We start from the raw sequence: 25,446 nt of genomic DNA, 5'->3' as shown, positions 1-25,446 counted from the left end.
CCTTTCATCCAAACTGTAACATTTTAGTATATTTGCTTTATTCTATATTTAGTCTTTTACTGATCCTTCTGCCATCAATTAATTCATCTTGGTTTTGGTACATTTTAAACTAAATTTTGGAGATCTGGACATTTATTAATAGCTTAGACATGCTCCTTACCCACTCCTATTTAGCTGTGTTGCACAGGCTGACTGTGGATCCCTGGACTCAAGAAATTCTCATCAGCCTCCCAAGTAGTTGGGACTAGAGGTTCACACCATTGTTCCTGGTCCCCCTCCCCCTTTTTTTTTCTTGCAGTCTCAATTTATTTATTTTTTTCAGATTTTTTAAAATTTGAATTAGAAACAAGATTGTTTTACATGACAATCCCAGTCCCGTCCTCCCCTACCACCCTCCTCCAACTAAAACCCTACCTATCACATATCCTTTCTGCTCCCAATGGATGGTGAGCCCTTCCATAGGGTGTCATCAGAGTCTATCATATCCTTTGGGATAGGGACTGCCTACCCCCGTGTGTCTTGGCCTCTATGTGGAATGGGCTCCCAAAGTCCACACCTATGCTAGGGATAAGTACTGAACTTATCCCTATAGGAGGTCCTGTAGATTTCCAAGGTTTCCTCAATGAAATCCATGTTCCTGGGGTCTGGATCAGTCCCATGCTGGTATCCCAGCTATCAGTCTGGGGAGCAAGAGTTCCCTGATGTTCAGGACAGTTGTTTCTGTGGGTTTCACCAGCCTGGTCTGCTGGTCCCCCTTTTTATTTCATTCATTTGGTGTTCCAATACTTTTACTTTCCTCTTTAAAGGCTTTATTTTAATTTTAAGTCAAATCCACCATGAATAGTTCTATTACTATACCTTCTCATTAATTAGATTTGTTTTTTTCTCTGGGCTGAACTTTTTTCTTTTTTCATTTCTTTCTTTCTGTGGTAATATTGTTTATGATTTATTAAAGCCCCTGGAGATCAGAATAGCAAGGCAGCCACATTAGTTAGCTTTAGAAGCTAGGTTGTGGTGGTATACACCTTTAATCCAAGAACTCAGGATTAAGAGGTAGAGGTATCTCTGTTAGTTCAAGGCCACACTAACTACATGAAATTAATCCAGTCCTGAAAGAAACAGCTCACACAAAGGTGATCTCAGCACCTGGGGTCACACACCTTTAATCCCAGCACTAGGGAGGTGGAGACAGGAAGATATGACTGGGTGCAGAAAGGAATAAAAGGAGGAGGAGACAGGAATTCAGAGCATTTTGCTTCTGAGGATTCGCAGAGACAGGGTAGAGGTAAGGTCTACTCGCTTGGCTGCTTTGCTTCTCTGATCTTCAGCTTGAAGCTTGAACCCCAATATCTGATCTGTCTCTGGGTCTTTTATTTATTGCCTGCCTGCCTGCCTTTCTTCTTTTCTCTTCTCTTCTCTTCTCTTCTCTTTCTTTCTTTCTTTCTTTCTTTCTTTCTTTCTTTCTTTCTTTCTTTCTTTCTTTCTTTTGAGGTTCTTTGCTGTGGGATGGGAGAGATGGCTCAGCTAATAAAGGCACCTGCTACCTGATAACCTGTTGATCCTTGGGATCCACATGGCAGAAGGAGAGAACTCTGATCTCTACATATGTTCCATGTTATACATGCATGCATATATAAAATAATTTTTCAAAACTGATTGGGACTGGAGAAATGGCTTAGTGGTTAAGAGTACTTGCTGTTCTTTCAGAAGACCCTGGTTCAATTGGTGGCTCATAACTGTCTACAGCTCTAGCTACAGGAGATCTGATATCCTCTTCTGGCCTTCACAGGCACCAGGCACATACATGGTGCATATACATACATTCAGGAAAAACACCAATATACTAAAAGATTAAAAATTATTTCTTTAAAAAATGGATTAATGGTACTTAACTAAGGATGTAGTGTAGCTCAGTATTTAGAGTACTTAGCCTTTGTGAGGTCCTGGGGTTCATCTCATCACCTAAATAAACAAAGTATAAAATGAAAAACATGTTTTATAATCATTTCATTAACTTTCTTATTTTGTAACTTAAAGTTAGCACTTCATACTTACAGTTTTTAGTAGGATTTCTAAATTTTGTTTTTTTTGTTGGCAAATTCCTCTGTACCATTAGATATCCCAAGTATTGCTTGCTTTGAAAGTACTTGGAAGACTTCAGATAGGGTTGAAACTCATCATGTAGAGGGGTCATGTTTCACTTCTTACAGTCCACAGTTTATGAAAGGCAGAACCCAAGTAATTGTTGATACAGCAATTCTGTGATATAAATGCTCAAAATATTCTAGCACTGTTGTTCTAGGTTGAAAATTTAAAAACAAATACAGCTTATACTTGTTAACTTTTAAGAATTTGTATTAACTATGTATATTGTAAAAGAATTTTTAAAAATTATAGGAAATTAGTGTTAATCAGTGTGAGACTATTCCCAGGATAGCAGGATATCCTTCCATTTTCTAGGTTTTTCATTTATAATGACCTACTCTGGACATACTTTTTTTGTTTTGTTTTTGTTTTTGTTTTTTTTCTTCGAGACAATGTTTCTCTGTAGCTTTGGAGCCTATCCTGCCACTCCCTCTGGAGACCAGGCTGGCCTCAAACTCACAGAGATCCTCCTGCTTCTGCCTCCCGGGTGCTGGGATTAAAGGCATGCGCCACCAACACCCGGCTGGACATACGTTTTTACAAAAGAATTTTATTTTAAAATAATTGAAGTAGATAGCCATTGATGAGTTTAATATATTGAGATTAGGTTATAAGTAGCAATTAAAATCCAAAGTATATCAGTACAACAGTATCTTCTGTATTGTTTAATTGTTGATGCTCTTTTGTGGGGGAGTAAAGCAGTTTTATTTAGATGCTTGGGATTGGGGAGGAGTTGAAGCAGTCTACATGAGCTGATGTCCTCATCAGGCTAGATCTTCTGACCTCATTACTCTTCTCTTTTTTCTAAGTGGTTATTTTATTTATGATTTTGTGAGGTAGAGTCTTGCTATTTAGCCCAGGTTTGCATTGAACTTACTCTATAGCCCAAGCTGGCTTCATAGGGCACTATAATCATTAGCTTCTAGAGTGCTAAGATTGTACCACACCCAGCTGATTATTGCTTCTTTTTTTTAAGTTTACTTTTTAAAAGATTTATTATATATACAGTGTTCTGTCTGCACGTATGCCTAAATGCCAGAAAAGGTCAGCAGATTTCATTACAGATGGTTGTGAGCCACCATGTGGTTTCTGGGAATTGAACTCAAGGCCTCTGGAAGAGTAGACAGGGTTCTTAATCTCTGAGCCATCTCTCTAGCCCCTGATTATTGCTTCTTAATATGGATGCAAGGTATATAAAAACTGTTGAATAGAGAAGGTGTGATAGTTCATATATGTAATCCTAGCACTCAACAGGCTGAGGCAGTAGGAGTACCACAAATTTGAGGTCAGTCTGGACTACAAGTTTAAGATCCTGTCTCAAATAAATAGACAAAAACAAGTGCTGAATGAACCGAAGGTAAAAATCACATCAGGAATTCTTTTTCTTTTTTTGCTGTGAACACATACATTTCTATAGTTGGAACATCTTTTGTGTGATTTTTTTTTTTAGATTCATTTATTTCACTTTAAGTGTATGCATGTTTTGCCTGTGTGTATGTATGTATGCCCACCTGTGCATGCTTGGTGCCTATGAAGGTTAGGAGAGGGGTCAGATCCCTTGGAACTGGAGTTTCCAGTGGTTGTGAGCCAGCATGTGGGTTCTGGGAACCAAACCTGTGTTATGTCTTCTGCAAAAATAACAGGTGCTCCTAACCACTGGGGCATCCTTTTAGCTTCTTTGTGTGTATTCTTTTGATTCTTCCTGACTTAGTGTTCATTCCCTGGTCTATGTCAAATCTTATTTTGATTCTCTTAGAATCAGAAAAAATAGAGATTTTAGTATACCAGGAGACAGAGACCATTCGAGGTGTTTTCATTTTTTTTTTTTTTTTTTTTTTTTTTTTTTTTAAGACAGGGCCTCATATAGAGCCAGTGCTGGCTTCATAATACCATATGTACCTTGAACTACTGATTCTCCTATTTGTCTCCCAGGTGCTGGGATTACAGGCCTGCACTGCTGGACTTTATCTTATGATACTGAGTTCTGAACCTAGGGCCTTAAACATGCTGAAAGTAATGAAGAGCACACAGTTTGTGTGTTTATGACAGCTGTGTTTTGTTGAAAAAGTGGAAATAAATGACAGTGGAGAACAGGTAACCTCAAATCTCTGTAACCAGGGCATGGCCTAGACTATAGACCATAGTAGCAACTGAAATTGCTTCCAGGTGTGGTTGTTTTGAAAGTCATAGTTGTTGAGGCAAGAGTGGAGGTTTTCTGCATGTAATTCTGCCACTCCCCACCCTAAGCATGTATTTCAGGCCTTTCACTGTCTGAAACAAGGCTCTACAGATGTGAGGCCAAACAAGAAGATGCCAGTGCAGTTGCTGAACTCTTGACCACTTTGAGGACTCCAGGGTTTTTGGTCTTTAGAAAGTTCTGTTTTCATATCTTTCATTTTATTATTATTATTTTTAAATTAGTAACAAGCTTGCTTCACATGTCAATCCCAGCTCCCTCTCCCTCCGTTCCTCCCCTGCCCTGCAACAACCCCACAAGCTCTTACCCTATCCCCCCTCGGCTCCCCAGGGAAGGTGAGGCCCTCCATGAGGATCTTCAAAGTCTGCTATATCATCCCAGGCAGGACCTAGGCCCTCCCCTATGTGTCCAGACTGAGGGAGTATCCCTCCATGTGGAATGGGCTCCCAAAGTCCATTTGTGTGCCAGGGATAAATACTGGTCTACCACCTTAGGCCCCATAGATTGCTGAGGCCTCCTCACTAATACCCATGTTCAGGGGATATGGATCAGTCCCATGCTGGCCTCTCAGCCATCAGTCTGGTGTCCCTGAGCTCCCCCTTGTTCAGGTCGGCTGTTTCTGTGGGTTTCACCAGCCAGGTCTTGACCCCATTGCTCATCACTCCTCCCTCTCTGCAACTGGATTCCAGGAGTCCAGTTCAGTGTTTAGCTGTGGGTGTCTGCCTCTGCCTCCATCCACCACTGGATGAAGGCTCTAGGATGGCATATAAGGTAGTTGTCAACCTCATTATTGAGGAAGGGTATTTAAGGTAGCATCTCCACTATTGCTTAGATTGCCAGTTGGTGTCATCCTTGGATCTCTGGAAATCTCCCTAGTGCCAGATTTCTCTTTAAACCTACAACGGCTCCCTTCATTATGATATCTCCCATCTTGCTCTCCTCCATTCTTCCCCTGACTCAACCTTCCTGCTCCCCCATATCCTCCTCTCCTCTCCTCCTCTCCCCTTCTCCCCTCCCCCCATGCTCCCAACTTACTCAAGAGATCCTGTAATATTCCCCTTCTCCGGGGTACCATGCATGTCCCTCCTAAGGTCCTCTCTGTTTCCCATACAGTCTGGTGGTGGGATTGTAGGCTGGCAATCCCCTGTTCCCTGTCTAAAATCCATATATGAATGAGCACATGCCATGTTTGTCTTTTTGTGACTGGGTTACCTCACTCAGGATGGTTTCTTCTAGTGCCAACTATTTGCCTTCAAATTTCAAGATTCCATTGTTTTTTCCGCTGAGTAGTACTCCATTGTGTAAATGTACCACATTTTCTTTGTCCATTCTTCAGTTGAAGGGCATCTAGGTTGCTTCCAGGTTCTGGCTATTACAAATAGTGCTGCTATGAACATAGTTGAACAGACATCCTTATTGTATGAATGTGCATCTTTTGGGTTTATGTCCAGGAGTGGAATTGCTGGATCTTGTGGTAGACTGATTCCCATTTTCCTGAGGAATCTCCATACTGATTTCCATAAGTGGCTACAAGTTGGCACTCCCACCATCAGTGGAGGAGTATCCTGCCTTAGTGGTGCATGCCTTTAATTGTAGAATTCTGTGAGTTTGAGGTCAGCCTGGATCTATATAGCAAAGTTGCATAGTGAGTTTCTGTCTCAGAGAAACAGACAAACACACAAGAAGATCTGAGGAACTAAAATCTGAGGAAAGGGTTCCCCCGGGTTCTCAAGATACGGTAGAAATACTACAAGGCTGCCTCCAAGTTTGACCTTTTTTAATCTTCAGTGTGAAGTCAGGTGTTTAATTACCTCTGTCTTAACTTTAATGAATAATTGGAGGAAGGAAAAAAGGAGAAGTCATCCCAGTGGGTTATGTTTAGCCATCCATAGCAGAGCTTAGCCAATGCCCTCCTCTGCCTCCAAAGGACCAAATAGTAAATATTTCATACTCTGAAAACCATGTAGTCTCTAGCAAATTAACCATCTCTCCTAATGGAGAGTGAAAGTAACCATAGACAGTTGAGAAACAAATGGATATAAGTGCTCCAAACTTGATTTAGTAAAATAATCAGAGGCTGTAATTTGCTACCCTGTGTGTACTATAGCTGTTTGTTTTGAAGGATTCTCTCTCACTAATTGGTAAATAGATACTTTAGAAAACCTAGTAAGGTGAACTATTGAGTTAGTTGCATTAAAAGATCCAACTATGAGCTTAAAATTTTTAAGTTTTATAGACAATTTATATTTCAATAAATTGATGTAGGAAAAAAAGAAAAAAATTGGGTAGAATGTTTAATGTTACTGAAACTGTCTTCTTGCCTATTATATTACTTGTTGCTGCAATGAAATACCTGACAAAACAAACTTAAAAGAAGAAACACTGTATTTTGGCGCATGGTTTCTGTTGGAAGGCAGGTGATGGAAAGGCATCTTGTCATAGGGTGTCTACAGTTGGCAACAGAGAGATGAACACTGATGCTCAGCTTTCTTTTTTGAGTCCAGGATTGCATTCAATAGGATGGTGCTGCCCCACATTTAAGGTTGGTTTTCCTGCCTCCATTTAACTTCTCTAGAAACACCCTTACACAAAGACCCAGAGATTGTCTTCTGGGTAACTGCCAATCCCATCATCTTGATAACTAACCAGCACACCTATTACTATGGGGAAGTCACAGCACTGCTCCAGTTGCTCTTATACAGTATTAAACGAAAAGCTGGGTGAAATGGCAGCTTTCTATTTAGAAATGCTTCTACACCACACTAAAGTGAAATTATATATAACTTTAAAAATTTTAACATGGCCAGGCGGTGGTGGCGCACGCCTTTAATCCTAGCACTCAGGAGGCAAGAGGCAGGCGGATCTCTGTGAGTTTCGAGACCAGCCTGATCTATAAGAGCTAGTTCCAGGATAGGCTCCAAAGCCACAGAGAAACCCTGTCTTGAAAAACAAAACAAAACAAAACAAAACACCCAACAACAACAAAGAATTAACATGACATAAAATTGGTTCTTTTTTTTAAATTTATTTATTAGTTCTAGTTAGGGAACAAGCTTGTTTCACATGTAAGTCCCTTCTCCCAAAATTGGTTCTTGATACTAATTTCATCTAGGTTAGGTTGACAACAGTGCTAACCTTAAGGGGTGATGTGTATCTATAATGTATACTGGTACTGTATTTTAACAGCATTAGTGTAGTGATAGCAGACTGAAGTATGTTTTGAGAATTAAAGAATAGATTTAAAAGACATGATAAGGACTTCGTTGGCAGGGGAGATAATTGTGGTCAAAAAGGTGGTTTTCCCTGGGTAGGGTTTGTCCATTGCACTCCAGGTGTGTTGACCTCTCTATTTCTGTCACATGAAGGAAACTGCATAATTTGTGGTAGTGGGGGATTTCTTTACTGCTTTCCTTTAAAGATCATAATTTTAGGAGGGCTATGAATTTAATTTCAGTAGTAGAATAAATGCTTGCCTAGCATGCACAAGAAGTTGGCTACAATCCCCAGCACTGGAGGGAAGGGGCAAAGTAAAGCAAGCTCAAGAAACTAATTGCTAAACTTTTTATTACCCCAAATGAAACATTTGTTTTCAGAATTAGTGCTAATCTTTGTAAAAATTTTGTTTTACTTTATGTGTATGGGTATTTTGCCTGCATACATTTATATGTGTGTACCATGTGCATGCCTGGTGCCATTCTAGAAATGGGGTTACAGACAGTTGTGAGCTGCCATGTGGGTGCTAGGAATTGAACCCAGGTCCTCTAGAAAAGCAACCAGTGTTTCTAACCACTGAACCATTTCTCCAGACTTTTGTTAATTTTTTATTAGTAACCACTTCTAACTGTTTATTCAACATGGGAATAAATTATCTCTCAGTTAAAAAGTAGATCACATATTATAAATTTCTTATATATGGATATTTTTTTCATGAGAAAAATATTAAAAATGTTCTGTCAAATTTGTAAGGTAAGCCTAGAAATAATCTTTTATTTTGTTTTGTTTTGTTTCTCAAAACAGGGTTTCCCAGTAGCTATGGAGCCAGTCCTGGAATTTGCTTTGTAGTTCAGGTTGGCCTCAAACTCATAGAGATCCACCTGCCTCTGCCTTCTCAGTGCTGGGATTAAAGGCATGCACTGCCACCACCTGGCTCAAAATAACCTTTAAACACACGATATATAGCATCTTTCCCAACCTCTGCTCTTACTGCCTAGACTGTCCTCAAGCTCCTAATCCTTCTGGTTCCTGTACTATCAGCATAACTCTGTACAGAACCTGAACTCCAAACCACACTTGTCGATTATCTAATCCTTCGTTGTCTTATACAGTTTGGAGTTATGTTTAGTGGAATTTTACAACCTCATGTTCAAATCACACATGTAATAAGGAATTGTCATGTTATCATTGTGTTTTAAGGTTTTCTAAAAGCTTTATGAGATTTGTTGGTTCTGTGAATTGGTCTGATAATGTTGAAATTCCCTTTTTGGCTTCATATCCACTTAACATATTCACATAACCAATGTTGATGGATTTTTTTCTCTAGTGCAAGTGAGGTGTGTGTGTGTGTGTGTGTGTGTCTGTGTGTGTCTGTGTGTGTCTATGTGTGTGTGTGTTTTAAAAATAGTATCCCAAAGAGCTCCTGTAAAAGAAGTATAGAAACTCTTGTATTTATATGTGAAACATCAAATATCTGTTTCTATTGGTTTGATAATTTAATAGTTTTTAACTTAAATTTGTTTGTTTGCTTTGAACTTCTAAACATTTTCTACATAAATGCTACTTTTGTTTCATGGTCAGGGCATCTCTGCAAATAGCAGCACAATGTGGTTATAACAGCCCTCTACCAATCGTACTTTATGTTAGGTTTTCATGTCTTCAAAGCAGTTCCATTGTCACTGTTTCTTTCTTGCTCCCCCAGTTAGAGAAGGTATATCATTTCTTACCAATGATAACCAGATAAGGTTTTTGCTTTGTATAAATTAGAGATTAAAATGCAAAATTGCTTCCTTAATTAATAAATTATAAATTACAGATTTGATTAAAATTAAGATGATTATAACATGGCAAATTATGAAAAAATGATTGCATCTTTTAGATTGATTTATATTTTGATTATCTGTAGTTGACAAACTAATTTTAGATTGCTATAAAAGTTTCTGCATGTACTGGTCAGTGGTGGCGCACTTGGGAGGCAGAGGCAGGTGGATCTCAGTGAGTTCCAGGCCAATCTGGTTTATAAATTGAGTTCTAGGACAGCCAGAGCTGTTACACAGAGACCCCCCCCCAAAAAAAGTTCTACATGCCTTTCAATTTCTATGCTCATCTGTTATAGAAAAGTAGAAGGTTGAACCAGGTAGTGATGGCACACACCTTTAATCCCAGCATTCAGGAGACAGAGCCAGGAGGATCTCTGTGAATTTGAGGCTAGCCTGGTCTACAGAGCGAGTTCCAGGCAGCTGGAGCTATACAGAGAAACCCAGTCTTGAAAAAAACCAAAACCTTTGTATGTGGTAACAAAAGGAGCAATGTTTTGATTCATTTGTTCTATAGAATAGAAATTTCTCACCTTTGGTGAAACCAAATCATAGTTTCTTTTGCTTTGCTTGGAGTTTGTTGTTTTACTTACTCACAAATGTATGAAGATGTAATACCCAATAAATATAAAAGGGCTTTAAGAAGGCAATTTGAAGATATTCCCATTGTGTTCCCATGTAGATTGGAAAGTCTTGTTTAAGGGCATTGATTAAAGTTAGTGTCTGTCCTGTTTACCTGATAGAGAACACTAGTATTTGTGTTTCTATTTCTGTTTTTTAAGCACTCTGCTGTGCTCCCCTGAAAGGTACCTATGTAAGAGCTTTCTATTGATATATATATCTGCATATGGCCTTTCTAACCCATCCACCTTACTGTGTTGTTTTCCTGCCTATTTTGTGTATTGATGAATTGCTTTAGTTACTTTTATGGATTTTTGGAGCATTGAATGGTATGAAAGTGGTATGGTCCAACTCTGCATCCATTCTATTTTTTTCATCATAGAAAAGATTTTGACAAGCTATTGCCATTTGGCATGACACCTGCTTTTGTGAGTAAAGTTTTATTATATACTAGCCACACCCATTTGCTTACTTGTTATCATTTTTTTAATGGTGGGTAATGCCACAGAGACCCTCTGATCTGTAAAGTCAAAATCTTACCTGTCTAGTCCTTTGCAGAAAAGTTACCACAGATGAATAGATGTGTGTTAACTTCTAACAGTTGATTTACTATTTCAGCAACTCTGAAGGCATTTTAGGGAATTTGAAGACTTTTATATTTGGTTCTTCTTTCTACTGATCTACACCCTGTTTCTAGTCTTCCCTGTCTCCAAATCAGTAATTTATTCAGATATCTCTCCTAAGAAATGTAGTTTAAAACTGTTTACATATTCTGTTTCTAGTCATTATTCTTTGGACATTGACATACAAATCAGAGCCAGTATATTCTTTTGGGTGTGATTGCCTCAAACTCTTCATGTTACTTTTTTTCTTTCAAGTTTTATTGTGTTTTTCATGTAGACTAGGCATTCAGCTATGTTATTACTGTCAATACAAACTATGTTACACTGTCAGGCATGTGTATAACATTAGCAACTACTGAGGTTAAACTGAAACCACTGTGACTCTCACCTATCTTGCTTAAGTCACCTCATTTTATGTTGAACCTATAGCAGGACTTTTACTCCTATGAGATTCTATTATATTAAGCTTACTCCATTACGTCAGTACATTGAGAAGTTTTTGCATCCTGATTCTGTCATTGGCATATTTACTGTTCCTGTTTGCTTTTTGTCATGTGAGAATTTGATAGCAATGAATTACTGCATCAACATCTTGCTATGTTTGCGTGGTAATAGTGAACACAATGAACTTGTTCTGGAAATTTCCCACAGAACTTATTGTAAATAGAATTATTGCTATGCAAATATTCCCCAGCTTTTCTCTTGATTAAAAACTGCTGCCTGCCTGACTTTGAACTTGGTTATATGATGTGCTTGGGCTGATAGAGATGGAGGTAACAATAGACCATTTCTGAAATGAGCTTAAGAGGTAGGGCTAATTTCTTCCAGTACTCTTGAAGTACTATTTCTGTGAGAAGAATTCCCCCAGACAACTACTTCTCCCCTTCAGAGTGGGGTGGGTCCTGGGATGAAAGATGTGTAAAGTAGATCTGGACTTTAAACAGAGGTGTTTTACAGCCAGGCTGGCTCATGAGCAGAAAATTAGTGCTAATTGTAACTCATGTGGATTTTGGAGTTGTTAGATAGCATTAATTCAGCAGCATCTGCCCATTCACAGTAAAACAAATCACTTTGTTTTCGGGGAATTATTTCTGAAATAACTATAGACTTTAAGTAACAAATTAAGTCGGTACTAGGTCATCAGTAGTAGAGTGCTTCTCTGGCATGTATAAGACCCTAGATTTAGTCACCATACCCTCCCCATAAGAAAATATTGTTAAGTTTCATTCTGCATCCTTTCTTATTAAATAGTATTTTTATTACTGATATTTTTTTCACAAACACAAAGATTTTAATCAACATCAAATTCAGCATGAGGGTATAAATTACTCAACATTTATATCCACATTCTATTGATTAAATTATTTAAAATACTACTGTAACAAACATCAATGTACTTTAACTTTAGTAATCAGAAAATGGCATCCCCAAACAAAGCATACCTGTTTAAAATTTTGATGAACACTAATAGGTTAATTTAAAAACATTAAAGATTTGTTTTTATTTTGTGGATATGGGTGTTTTCTCTGCATGCATGTAAGTATACAACTTACCTTTCTGGTAGCCAAGTAAGTCAGAAGAGGGTACTGGACCCCCTAGAACTGGAGTTAGAGACCCATTGTGAGCCACCATTGCTGGGAACTGAATCCAGGTCCTCTTTAAGAGCAGCCAGAGGTCTTAAGCCTGAGCCATCTCTAGTGGCTTAAAATTTTCTAATAGATAAAAATTTAAAATTGTTTTACCAGTTTATTACTAATAAGCTATGAATGTCTGGTATATATTTTCTTTATTCAGGCACAAAATCTCTTATCTCATTGAGGTATTTATATGTGTGTTTTACAGCCCCCTTAGAATCCCAGGGATTCCTGTGTTTTCATATTGCTTCTTCATGACCTGTGATGCTTGGAGAAGCAATAAGCAGGTTTTTCTGGTATTTTCTAGGACTCTGAATTATACATCAAATCTGGACTGATCACTCTGTACTTGTTTAACTTGCTTGTGAAGTTTACAGCAGATTTCCTAGCCCTGTGGTCACCAGCGATTTTTGGATTAGCCAGTACAGAGCCATGTTTTATCATCACAGTCAGAAACTAGAGGGTGGTAACAGGTTCTTTGGCTTCATTCTGCTTTTTATAAACAGATTAAAGAATGAAGTGATCATTTTATATATAATGTAGGCCTAGTTAATTTTGTATGTAATATTTTATTCACTAATTACCTAATTTTGATCTATGTCTTATTTGTTTTCCTTTTGGCAGTCCATGGGGGATTGTTGTTAGTCAAGCTCCTTGACAATGAGTTATATCCCAAGCTCTCTTACTTTTAAATTTTGAGATGGCAGTCTCACCAAATTGTCTAGGCTGACCATGAACTCACCAGTGTGTAGCACAGGTAGGACTTGAGCTCTTTGTGATTCTCCTTCCTTAGCCTCCAGAGTCGTTGATTTTATAGGCCTAGCTTACCTGCCTAATTTTAATATAGTATTGCTAACATAGACATATATGTGTGAATATACATATGTAGCACAATAAATGAAAAAACCAGAGACTGATATTGGGGTTCAAGCTTCAAGATGAAGATCAGAAAAGCAAAGCAGCCAAGCCTCTATCTCTTACCTTTATCTCAGGCTGAAAGGGCTGATCCTGTCTCCAAGAACTCTCACCAAGCCTCAGACTTCTGTCTCTCCTCAGTGTGGCTGGAGGATCTATGCCTTCCTATCCTCATGTGGCTGGAGAATGAATGTCTGAGACTGAGCCTGCTCCTATCTTTTATACCTCTCTAGTGTGTATAACTGGGATTAAAAGTGTGATAACAAGTACTGAGATCATCTTTGTGTGAGCTGTTTTCTCTTAGCACTGGATCACTTTTGTATAGTCAGATCCGAATACCTCTTAATCCTGAGTCCTGGGTTTAAAGGTGTATACCACCACCTCCTAGCTTCTGGCTGCTGGGATTAAAGGTGTGTGCCTGGTTTCTATGGCTTGTGGCTGACTTTGCTTTCTGAGTCCTGAGGCAAGCTTTAATAAATCGTAAATAAAATATCACCACATGTTTGTGTATACACACACACACACACAAAAAAAAAATCTCTGATAAATAATTTGAATCATTTTTAAGTAGATTAGTAGAATCATAGAATTAGTATTTTTAATGGAAATTGGAAATACTGTGAAGTTTTTCTACATCTGTTTATGTTATTGTGTGTGTGTATGTATGTGTGTATGCATTTATGGATATTTATGTGAAAGTAAGACAATTTGTAGGATTTGGCTTTCTCCTTCTACCTCATGGGATTTGTGGATTTAACCCAGCTTGTTAGGTTCCTGACAAGTGCCCCCCCCCTTTAGATTTATTTTATTATGTATATACAGTGTTCTGTCTGTAGGCCTGAAGAGGACACCAGATCTCATTACAGATCTTTGTGAGCCACCATGTGGTTGCTGGGAATTGAACTCAGGGCTCTGGAAGAGCAGACAGTGCTCTTAACTGCTGAGCCATCTCTCCAGCCTGACAAGTGCCTTTTAAAAACTTCTTTTTATTACATTTACTTGTGTGTATGCATGCCTGTACACACACAAGCCATGAACTAATGTGTTCCAAGGACAGCTTACAGGAATCTGTCTTTCCTTTTACCACAAGAGTAAGGGAATTTAACTCAGGTTTTCAGGCTTGGTAGCAAGCAGCTTTATCCACTGAACTATCTTGCCAGTCCATGAGCCATCTCACCATAAGTAGAAAGCACAGTTATAGAATTTTTTTAGTGGGGCTTAAGAGTGGAATGCTTTCAATATTTTCTGTGTTCAGTCAATGTTGTACACCCACTTTATAGTCACATTTGGTCCCTTAGAACAACAGTAATGCTCAAGAAAGAGAGTTGTGATACTTATAACAGTGCAGCTTGAAGGTATTCCTTCCAAATCTTTTTCCATTCATCTGGGCAGCTTTTGTTGCTAAGAATTCCTGAGCAAATAGTATTGCAGCCCAAATAGCTTGACCAGGCGGGAATTTTCCCATCATCATTCATAGTAGTCACCTTAGCTTTTACTTCTACAAAGTCAGAAGACTTAAGGTAGTTTCAAATTAGTAACAGTAAAAAGTGTGACCATACGTTTTGGCAGTGGATAAGAAACTTTTTTAAAATCTGGATTTCTTCTTGAAATTTGTAGTTATAAAATATAATGTCACTACATAATAAGTAAGAGTCTTACTATGTTGGCCTAGAGCTCACTTTGTAGATTAGGCTGACCTTCAGCTCACAGAGATCTACCTATCTCTGCCTTCCCAGGCCTGAGAATAAAGGCATGTGCTACCAAGCCCAGCCCATTTAATTCTAGAGAGAATCTTGTAACCATATGTTAGAAGCAAACTGCTTGAAAACCCATTTAGAAACTGAAGACCCTGATGACTTTACATAAAAAAATACACCCCCATTGCATGCTGTTAAGCAATAGTGTTCACATGTCAGTATTGTATTTCTTATGTTTCATGTGTTATTTTGTCTCTGATGAGAAAGAAAATGTTTCACATATATGAAAAATGTTTTAAAAGTAAAACAAAAGTGGAAAACCAAGTGCTCAAAGGTTTCTAAATTCCTGCTTCTTACTAGCAAGGAAACAGTATCTAACAGATGAAATGTGACATTGATAAGAAGGGAGAGTATTCAGCCAGGGTACCTTGGGGGTGAGGATGGGATAAAATGTTCATGGGTTTTGAGAAATGTACATCAAATAAATACACACGTGTGTATATCTAAGTGTTTATATAGCTCATATATACTGAAGTAGTGCCCTCAATGAAAACATTCTGCCTCCAGCAATTAAGGGAGGAGATAAAGAGCCCCAACACAACTCTGCTTGTTTTTCCACATGACTGCTGAACAATTGCAGCTTCTACTAGGAGCCCTTCTCCTGTTCCTGGGAAAATACCCTGTCTCTGGCATTTGCATAATCGTCTTTAGGGCTATTGTGGGTGGGTTGGGACTGCTAACACAGTGCTCTAGACTAGCCACCTGTCTGAATCAAATGAACTCAGTTCTTGTGCACTATTATCTGGTTCTCCAAAGTGTTATTCAGAGTAATGAATAATGTGGTTAAAATATTATGAAATTGCTATTTAGGAAACATTCCCATTGAGCCTAATTTCTCCATTTTAAGGAAAGAGAAATTTCCTTTTCTTCTCCTGGCATAACTATATATAGCCATGTTTCTCTGCCTTAGTTTTGTAACTGTTTTTGTGAAGTTATCCTCATGAATATTAACTAGGGATGTTATAATTTTAAAAGAAACTTTGAAAATGATTTATGTTCATCCTTCTATAAATTTTAAGTGTTGGCTAATGTTTTCTAACAGCCTACTGCACTTATGTGAGGAATTTAAACACAAGTAAGGAAAGAAAGAAGAAACATCTAAGGTCCAGAAATGGTAACAAGTTCATTTTCCTTGGTAAAATTCATAGAAGTATTTAGGAGGTTTTTTTTTTTACGAAGTAGAGGACATATTGCTAGTAAGAAGTTTCTGTTATTCATCTATATTTAGCTTGTGATAAATATACACAAGCACATTGAGTTTATATTGTTTTACTTTTGTGTGTGTGCACCTATGCATACAGTATAAATGCATGTATATGAAGGCCAGAGGTTGATGTTGAGTATCTTCTCTAATGTTCTCTCTCATATTGCTTGATGCAGAGTCCCTCATTGACCCTGGAACTCACTGACTGACTAGACTGGTAATGAGGTCCATGATCTGCCTGTCCAGTTACTTCCCTTCCCAGTGTTGGAGTTATAGATGTGTACCACCATGTCTGCTTTTATATGGATTCTGGGGTTCTGTGTATGGATGCAAGTTGTCATTCTTATGTGACAGGCACTTTACAGACCATGCCATCTCCCCAGCCTCCCATTCACTTTATTAGGATATTTGACAAACTCTTTTGCTTTTGGTACATACCAACCACTGAATTAAATTTATTAACATCATCTTGTAATTGATAGATTCTGTAATCATATGTGACAAGTCTCATTTTGAAATAAGTAAATAATGAATTAATAAACTCCTTTAAAAAGACAAGTTACCAAAATTTTTGCCTGGTCATGATAGTAATAATTTCTCTTAGCTTTCATTAAATATTTATTGAATGAATGAAAGATTGAATGCTGCCAAGACATTATCAAGTACCTTATCAGAATTTGCATTACCAGTGGCCTAACAAGGTGAAAGGATGCTAAGCTGGCTACAGGAGCTTCGAAAGGAGGAGGAGACCCTGCTGCGTCTAAAGGCGGCCTTGCACGACCAACTGAACCGCCTCAAGGTGGAAGAATTGGCCCTCCAATCAATGATAAGTTCTCGAAGAGGGACTGAGACACTGTCTTCTCATCCTGCACCTGAACAGTTACATGATATGTCAGTGCATGTAGACAATGAAGCATCAATCAATCAAACCACACTGAAGCTGAGCACAAGGAGCCCTATGGAGGAAGAAGAAGAGGAAGAGGAAGAATCTGATTCGTAAAGGGAGACAAGAGCTAGGATGAGATGCACATCTGAACAGCGACAAGCATGGGAGAGGCTTGAAAGCAACATGGCATGCCACTGGGCACAGGATTTCCCCTTTGCTGCTTCCCAAAGGCTCAGATGCTAGCGGCATGGGTTGGTGTGCTAGGCTGGTTAAACCCAATGGTGGAACAGAGCCAACCTGCAAAATCTACCTCCTCAGTATCCGATCTCTTGATGAAAGCATGAACCTGTGTGCAGAAAACAAGGAAAAACTACCAGGAAGGAAAAGCAAGAGTCTCTGCCTGGGTACCACTTGGAAGATGCTTCTAGCATTGGCCCTTTAGCAACAAGTAGTCTAGCTGCAAGCCCAGAGACCTTCTGCCACACACATAAGCTGGGGCAACCTTGTCTCTCTGAGCAACTCTAGTTTGTTGGAAGGTACACTCAAGGCTGCACATGGCATGGAGTCTGGATCTTAAAAAGTATCACCTTCCTATGTCACTGCCATCACATAAGAACTAGATGAAGAGTAACTCAGGAAATGTGAGGTGAACCAGGCAGAGCTAGAAAAAGTCCTGTTCTCAGGAAGGTTATGGATGCTGGCCCCTCCCTGACTTGTATCCCAGCCATGTACCCCAACCTCATAACTCATAAGAGGACTTAGGAGACTGATGTCTGGCACGGTGTAACCCCAAGCCTGACAAAAGAACAAGAGGTGGGGCAGGGCAGAAAGGGGCTCAGTCAGATGGATACATAAGCTCTATGAGACTCACCAGGAGCTGCTGTAGATCTGCTCTCTCTGCAGGGTTCTTTATTAAGCTGAAAAGAAGAATGATTAGTGTGAGTGCATTGGTTCTCAGTCACACTGCTTAAAAAAAAAAAAAAAAGAATTTGCATTACCTTATCAGAATTTGCATTAGGTACTTTATATTCGTTGTTTGACTTGAGAATTACAACAGCTTTTGAAGATACATCAGTATTTATTTTTTAAAGATTTATTTTTATGTTTACTTAATGTGTATGTCACATGTGTGTGAATACCCAAGGAGGCCAGAAGAGGGTGTCTCATTTCCCAGAGCTGGAGTCACAGTCCATTGTGAACCAACATATGAAGTCCCGTTCTTTGGAACAGCAGCAAGTGTTCTTAGTCACTGAGCTGTCTCTCTAGCCCCATTGTATTTTTTTAGTAGCCTTGAAATTTAGAGTAATTTTAGGATCATAGTCAAATTGAGCAGAGTGCATAGAAGAGTTCTCAAATATCCCTTGTCTTACACATACAGCTTTCCCTCCTGTTAACATCTTGTACCTAAGTGGTACATTTGCTACGTGTGTGAATCTGTCACATCACAACTATTCAGTCTATGATACACTAGGGTTTACTCTTGGTATTGTACATCCTGTGCATTTTGATAAATGTATAATGGCATGCATCTTACATTATAGTGATAATCTATATAATCATAATAATACATTTGCTGCCTTTAAAATACTCTGTGCTGTTTGTCCTTCTCTACTCCCACATCCCTTCAACTATTGATCCTTTTATTGTCACCATAGTTTTCCATTTTTCAGAATGTCATATAATTGGCATTATATAATATGCAGCCATTTCATGTTGTTTTGTTTGCTTGTTTATTTTACATTTAATGATCTTCCATGTCATTTAATGACTTGCTGGCTGGTTTCTTTTTCATGCCAGATATTTTATTGTCTGAATATACCATAGTTTATCCATTTGCCAACTGAAAGTATTATCCTTATTTTATGGATAATGAAATTAAAGCTGAGATAAGTAAATGACTCAAGTTCACATTTGTATAATACCCTCTTTGAAAATAAACTCTATAACCTTAATCAGTGGTCTCTAATGTAGAGTGCTCACATGTGTTGAGTATGTATAAGATGATTATATATATGGATGAGTTTTAGTGGCACCTATGCTGTGGATTGCTTTTGTATATTGTGATATACGACTGTTGTCTTGTGACCAAGTAAAGTAGATTTACAGATGATATTTTCTAATAAGTTTTCTTGAAAACTTAACAGTTTAAAATTATAACTGGGATCATAAAATTCATGAATATCAAAAGTAGTTCTAATAATGTATGCTCAAGCAAACACAAAGAGAGGAGATAAAACTTATTTTTATAAGTTGCTTATCACTTTAAGTGTAATGTGAAGACAATTATGCCTGTCTGCCTGCCTATCTTCCTCGCCTTTTCTCCTTCTTTCCTCCCTTCTTTCCCTTTCTGGAACTCACTGTGTAGTCTACACTGGATTTGAAGTGGTTATCCTGCACATAATAGATAAATCCTCCACCTCTAAGGCATATTCTTGGCCTTTAGTTTTTGATACAGGGTCTCACTTTATAGTTCAGGCCACTATTCAACTAGCTATGTAATCTAGGCTGGCTTTGAATTTGAGTTCCTCCTGCTCTAGCCTCCAAGTGTTGGAATTATGGATATATGCAAAATATGCTGAGCATGTTTCTGAATTTCTGAGAGAGACTTGGGTAATGGTGGAAAGAAGTAAGGAAGTGCTTTGGGGACTTGGTAAATTAACATTACTTAGTAGAAATTATGTATGCTGCCTTGTCAGTAGAGAAATCAAGCATATATTTATATCTGTATGAAAAGGAACACTAAAGTAAGACTTGTGGCATGATGTACATGGGCATTGTCTTTTACTTAATGAAGGATCATGTTTAAGTGTTAGTTTTCTTGGTCTAAGGGAGTTCAACTAGTTTAATACTGAAGTTTCTTAGAATTTGTTAGTGATAGATCGTTTTGTATATATGTCAGTTTGAAAGCATATTTTTAATTTAGCAGATTTGTGTGAAAAACGTGATTTGGTGAACCTTTGAATACAAATTGAATACAAATGTTAAATACTATGCTATTCCAGAGAACTGTCATCCTCTGTCTGATGTATAAAAGTATGCTAGCTCTTGTAGAAGGAAATCAGAACTCAAGTATGGAATGTAGCATCTAATTAACAAAATAAATTAGCTATGCATGAAAAGTTATAAAATACACAGTGTAACTACAACTAAGTCAGATTTATGTTATTGCATGTCACATTCGTGGGCTGGAAAGTGTTTGCCATGAAATTGTAAGAATATAAGTTTAATACCCAGAATTCAAAAAATCAGCCATGGCAGGGCAGTGCTGGCACATGCCTTTAATCCCAGTACTCGAGAGACCTATGCAGGCAGATTTCTGAGTTTAAGGCCAGCCTGGTCTACAGAGCTAGTTCCAGGACAGCCAGGGTTACAGGGAGAGACCCTGTCTTGAAAAGCAAAGTCAACAACAATAAAAAAATAAAGAAGGAAGGAAGGAAGAAAAAAGAAAGAAAAAGGAAGGAAGAAAATGAAGTCAGGCATAGTGGTACAAGCTGTATTTTGAATTTCACCATTGTGGTAGTTTGAATAAGAATGTCCCCCATAGGCTTATATATTTGGATGCTTGATTACCAGGGGGTGGAACTGTTTGCAAGGATTACAAGGATTAAGAGGTGTGACCTTGTTGGAGGAAGTGTGTTACTGGGGGTGGACTTGGAGGTTTCAAAAGCCCATGCCAGGCCCAGAATCTCTCTGCCTATGGATAAGGATATAGAACTCTGAACTACTTCTCTTGCACCATGTTTCCCTGAGTGCTGCTGTGCTTCTTACCATGATGATAATGGACTAAGCCTCTGAAACTGTAAGCAAGCCCCCCCCCCAATAAAATGTGTTCTTTTATAAGAGTGCCTTGGTCATGGTGTCTACTCAGAGCAATAGAAAAGTAACTAAGACAGCATTTAGAATATATGGGATTTTCTGTTTCTATTTTGTTTTGCTTTTATCTTTTTAAAAATGCTTTATTCTTTTGAAATTAAAATATCATTTTCTTCCTCCCTTTCTTGCCTCCCACCTTTCCCATTTATTCCATAACTTGCTCTCTCAAATTCATGGCCTTTACTTCTTTAACTGTTGCTGTATATAAACCCTGAATATATAAATATATAAATACAATTTGCTCAGTTACTTGTATGTGTATGATTTTAGGACTCATCATGCAGACCAGGCTGACCTCAAACTCAGAGATTCTTTTGCCTCAGCCTCTGGAGTGCTGGGATTAAAGGTGTGTGTGTACCACCATTGCCGACCTTTTTTTTCTTTTTTCTTTTTTAATATTACTCATCCTTAGGAAACCATTTCTAGCTCTTTAAGCTTACAACATACAACACAAATAATGACTCACAAAAATATGTTACTAATGTTAAAAGCAAGTGTCAAGGCCTGAGCCTATACTAGCAAGGATCAAAGTTCCTGCTTTTATAGAACATCTCAAGTTAGGAAGCACATCAATAAAACATAACATCTCAAAATTCGGAGAAAGAAAGTCACCAAAGCATCAACCCTTTTCAAACTGTACATCCTACACTGCTCAAGCTTTCCATTGTTTTTTTAACTTCAATAAATGAATTACAAAACATTATGCATCTTATTTATTGAAGATCAGGGAAATTCTGACAAACTGAGTAATATTGAATAACAAATGAAAGTCATTCTTTTAAGTTGTAGTCACTCCAATATCAGGCCTTTTTAGCTTTAAAAAGATTGTTATAGTTATTCATTTGATGTTGGAGTATGTGTGCATACCACAGTGCAGACATGGAGGTAAAATGACAACTTTCAGAGTTGGTTCTCTCCTTTAATCATGTGGGTCCCAGGGATCAAACTCAGATTGTCAGGCTTAGTGGCAAATGCCCTCACCCCCGAGGCATCTTGCCTGACTAGCCCTGGCCTCAAACTTAAGATCCTCCTGCTACTAGAGCCCCAGTGCTGGGACGGATTACATGGGCGTAGCACAGTGCCTGGCTACAAATGAAAATGCTCTCGATGCAAAATACCACCAAATTTAAATCATGGGCTGGAGAGATGGCTCAGAGGTTAAAAGCACAGACTGCTCTTCCAGGGGTCTTGAGTTCAATTCCCAGCAACAACACGGTGGCTCACAACCATCCGTTGTGAGATCTGGTGCCCTCTTCTGGTGTGCAGATATACATGGAAGCAAAATGTTGTGTACATAATAAATAAAATCTTAAAAAAAAAAGGTTTAAAAAATTTAAAGCAAAATTTACAAAGTCACTTCATTCGTACCTGAAATAAATATTACTTGTTGATTCGATTGTTATATTAGGGATATGATGCTGACAATTTAACAAAGTTCACAAGTGATTTCCCTGAGTAGCTAGTACTGAGATTCTCTGGCACAGTGGCTAAGAACATAGACACACATACATGGGTTGAACTTTAAATTTGTCTACTTGTCTTGATCTTGCATTTCCTTATCTCAAAAATAAAAGCAGTGATAGATCAACTTCAATGATGCTGAGATAATTAAAAGGGCTGGGATGAAGAGGGGAGGCAAAGCATGGCAGGCATATATGTGCCGAGGCTTTCATTTGAGTATTGCTTGAGCATTTTCAGCTGTATGCTAATGTTACTCTAAGTATTGAACACTGTTGAAAGTCTCCTCACTTTTAGGTGAAGAGACTAAAAACTAACCCTCAACAAGGCTAGACAGGAAGGAAAAATAGCCAGTGCTAGAACTAAGATCATAAGATCTTCAAAGCTTCTGAGACAGGCTTTAAAGAGAAAAATTAACAAACTAAAAACATACAAATATTAGAACCAAGATAATTTTCAACTGTTTCTAAGGTAAGAAACAATAAAATATAACAAATAAAATCAAAAGAGCAGACTTTGTAATCTCTACCCTAGTGTGTCTTAGTTAGGGTTTCTATTGCTGTGATAAAACACCATGACCAAAATCAACTTGGGGAGAAAGGGGCTTATTTTAACTTACAGTTTATAGTGCATCATCTAGAAGTCAGGGTAGGAACCTGGAGAGGGGGAAATGATATAGAGGCCATGGAGGAGTGCTGCTTACTGGCTTGCTCTTTGTGGCTTGATCAGACTGCTTTCTTACACACCCCAGGACCACCAGCCCAGGAGTGGCACCACTCACAGTGCAGTGGACCCTCCCATATCCATCAGTAATTTTGAAAATGCAATCTTATGGAAGCATGGTTTCAATTGTGGTTCCCTATTCTCAGATAATTGTAACTTGTGTCAAGTTGACAATACACTACCCAGGACAAATACATTATTTCACAACATTGTATATGGTCATGGGTTTTTTGTTGTTGTTGTTGGTGGTTTTTTTCCATTCATTTATTTAGTTCATAAATAAAGTCATGCACAATTATGATACAGAATACAGTATGTTCACAATGGCATGGCTAAATTAAACCAATTAACATGTTATATCACACATATTCATCATTTTTGTTTTGAGAACACTTAAAGTATACTATCTCACAACTTTTAAAATATAGCATATTGTTATCAACCATATTTATCATGCTCTCAGTAGACCTCAAGACTTCAGAGAGTCCATGCCTCTTGTCCAACTGCAGGTTTATATCCTTAAACCAATCGTTTCCCCATTGTTAAAAGTCCCACATTGAAGCCTAATAGCCACAATTCTGCTCTCTATTTCCATAAGTTCATCATTTCTAGGTTAGACATAAAATTGAAATTGTGTGACATTTGTCTTCCAGTGTGTCACTTATTTTTTTTTTTTTGGCAAGCATATAACTTTACTACTTACTAAAGATGAAATCAAATTTGTGTGCACAGGTGAGCACTCACTGAAACACCTTGGATTCATCACATATTTGAGTTTCAATTAGCATATATATATATATATATATATATATATATAGAGAGAGAGAGAGAGAGAGAGAGAGAGAGAGAGAGAGACCAATAATGGGAATATGTTATGCATCAATAGCAAGATTGCCATTTTTACTATGTTGATCCTACCTATCCAAGAGCATGGGGGATCTTTCCATTTTCTTGTGTCTTCTTTAATTTCTTTTTTTAGAGACTCAAAATTCTTACGGTACAGGTCTTTCACTTTTTTGGTTAGTGTTACTCCAAGGTATTTTATGTTGTTTGTGGCAATTGTAAAGGGTGATGCTTCTCTGATTTCCTTCTCCACCAATGTGTCATCTGTATATAGTAGGGCTACTGGTTTTTTTTGAGTTAATCTTGTATCCTGCCACTTTGCTGAAGGTGTTTATCAGCTGTAGGAGTTCCCTGGTTGAGTTTTTTGGGTCACTTATGTAGACTATCATATCATCTGCAAATAGTGAGAGTTTGACTTCTTCCTTTCCAATTTGTATTCCCTTGATCTTCTTTTGTTGTCTTACTGCTCTAGCTAGAACTTCAAGGACAATATTGAAGAGGTATGGAGAGAGTGGACAGCCTTGTCTTGTTCCTGATTTTAGAGGAATTGCATTGAGTTTCTCTCCATTTAATTTGATGTTGGCTGTTGGCTTGCTGTATATTGCTTTTTTATGTTGAGGAATGTTCCTGTTATCCCTGATTTCTCCAGGACCTTTATTATGAAGGGATGTTGGATTTTGTCAAAGGCTTTTTCGGCATCTAGTGAGATGATCATGTGATTTTTTTTTCCTCAGTCTGTTTATATGGTGGATTACATTGATGGATTTTCGTATGTTGAACCATCCTTGCATCCCTGGGATGAAGCCTACTTGATCGGGATGGATGATTTCTCTGATGTGTTCTTGGACTTGATTTGCCAATATTTTATTGAGAATTTTTGTGTCAATGTTCATGAGGGATATTGGTCTGTAGTTCTCTTTCTTAGTTGTGTCTTTGTGTGGCTTGGGTATCAAGGTTATTGTGGCCTCATAAAAAGAGTTTGTTAATGACCCTTCTGCTTCTATTGTGTGGAATACTTTGAGGAGAATTGGTATTAGCTGTACTTTGAATTTCTGGTAGAATTATGATGCACTGAAGCCATCTGGTCCTGGACTTTTTTGGTTGGGAGACTTCTAATGACTGCATCAATTTCGTTAGAGGTTATAGGTCTATTTAAGTTGCTTATCTGATCTTGATTTAATTTTGGAAAGTGAAATCTGTCCAGAAAATTGTCCATTTCCTTTAGATTTTCAAATTGTGAGGAATATAGGTTTTCAAAGTATGACCTGATGATTCTCTGGATTTTCACTGTGTCTGTTGTTATGACCCTCTTTTCATTCCTGATTTTATTAATTTGCATGTTCACTCTTTGTTGTTTGGTAAGTTTGGATAAAGGTTTGTCTATCTTGTTGATTTTCTCGAAGAACCAACTTTTTGTATATTGATTCTTTGTATTGTTCTCCTAGTTTCCATTTTATTGATTTCAGCCCTCAATTTGATTATTTCCTGGCATCTGCTCTTCTGGGGTGTATTGGCTTCTTTGTTTTCTAAAGCTTTC

General features: G+C 38.0%; 2 protein-coding genes and 1 non-coding gene across 5 annotated transcripts in view; all 3 read left to right on the top strand.

Moving 5' to 3' along the window:
• LOC107978450 (snRNA-activating protein complex subunit 5-like) overlaps positions 1–20,338 on the top strand; it is a 56,695-nt gene extending 36,357 nt beyond the window's left edge. Inside the window, exon 3 of the mRNA XM_035442347.1 lies at positions 16,816–20,338. Within this exon, the coding sequence (XP_035298238.1) occupies positions 16,836–17,126 (291 nt within the window). The 5' untranslated portion in view covers positions 16,816–16,835 and the 3' untranslated portion in view covers positions 17,127–20,338. The remainder of the gene's footprint in view (positions 1–16,815) is intronic.
• Fchsd2 (FCH and double SH3 domains 2) overlaps positions 1–25,446 on the top strand; it is a 210,325-nt gene that overhangs the window by 38,414 nt on the left and 146,465 nt on the right. The window contains exon 3 of one of the 3 annotated variants that reach the window (XM_035442346.1): positions 15,965–16,036. The exons of the other annotated variants lie outside the window; for them this stretch is intronic. Within the exon in view, the coding sequence (XP_035298237.1) occupies positions 16,034–16,036 (3 nt within the window). The 5' untranslated portion in view covers positions 15,965–16,033. The remainder of the gene's footprint in view (positions 1–15,964; positions 16,037–25,446) is intronic. 3 annotated transcript variants of the gene reach the window in all.
• LOC113834896 lies at positions 7,598–7,757 on the top strand. The gene has a single exon (XR_003483883.1). It is a non-coding gene; the product is annotated as a U1 spliceosomal RNA (small nuclear RNA).

The sequence above is a fragment of the Cricetulus griseus genome, chromosome 3 (genome assembly GCF_003668045.3).
Source record: "Cricetulus griseus strain 17A/GY chromosome 3, alternate assembly CriGri-PICRH-1.0, whole genome shotgun sequence".
NCBI lineage: Eukaryota > Metazoa > Chordata > Mammalia > Rodentia > Cricetidae > Cricetulus > Cricetulus griseus.
This window is presented reverse-complemented; position numbering and strand designations above follow the sequence as displayed.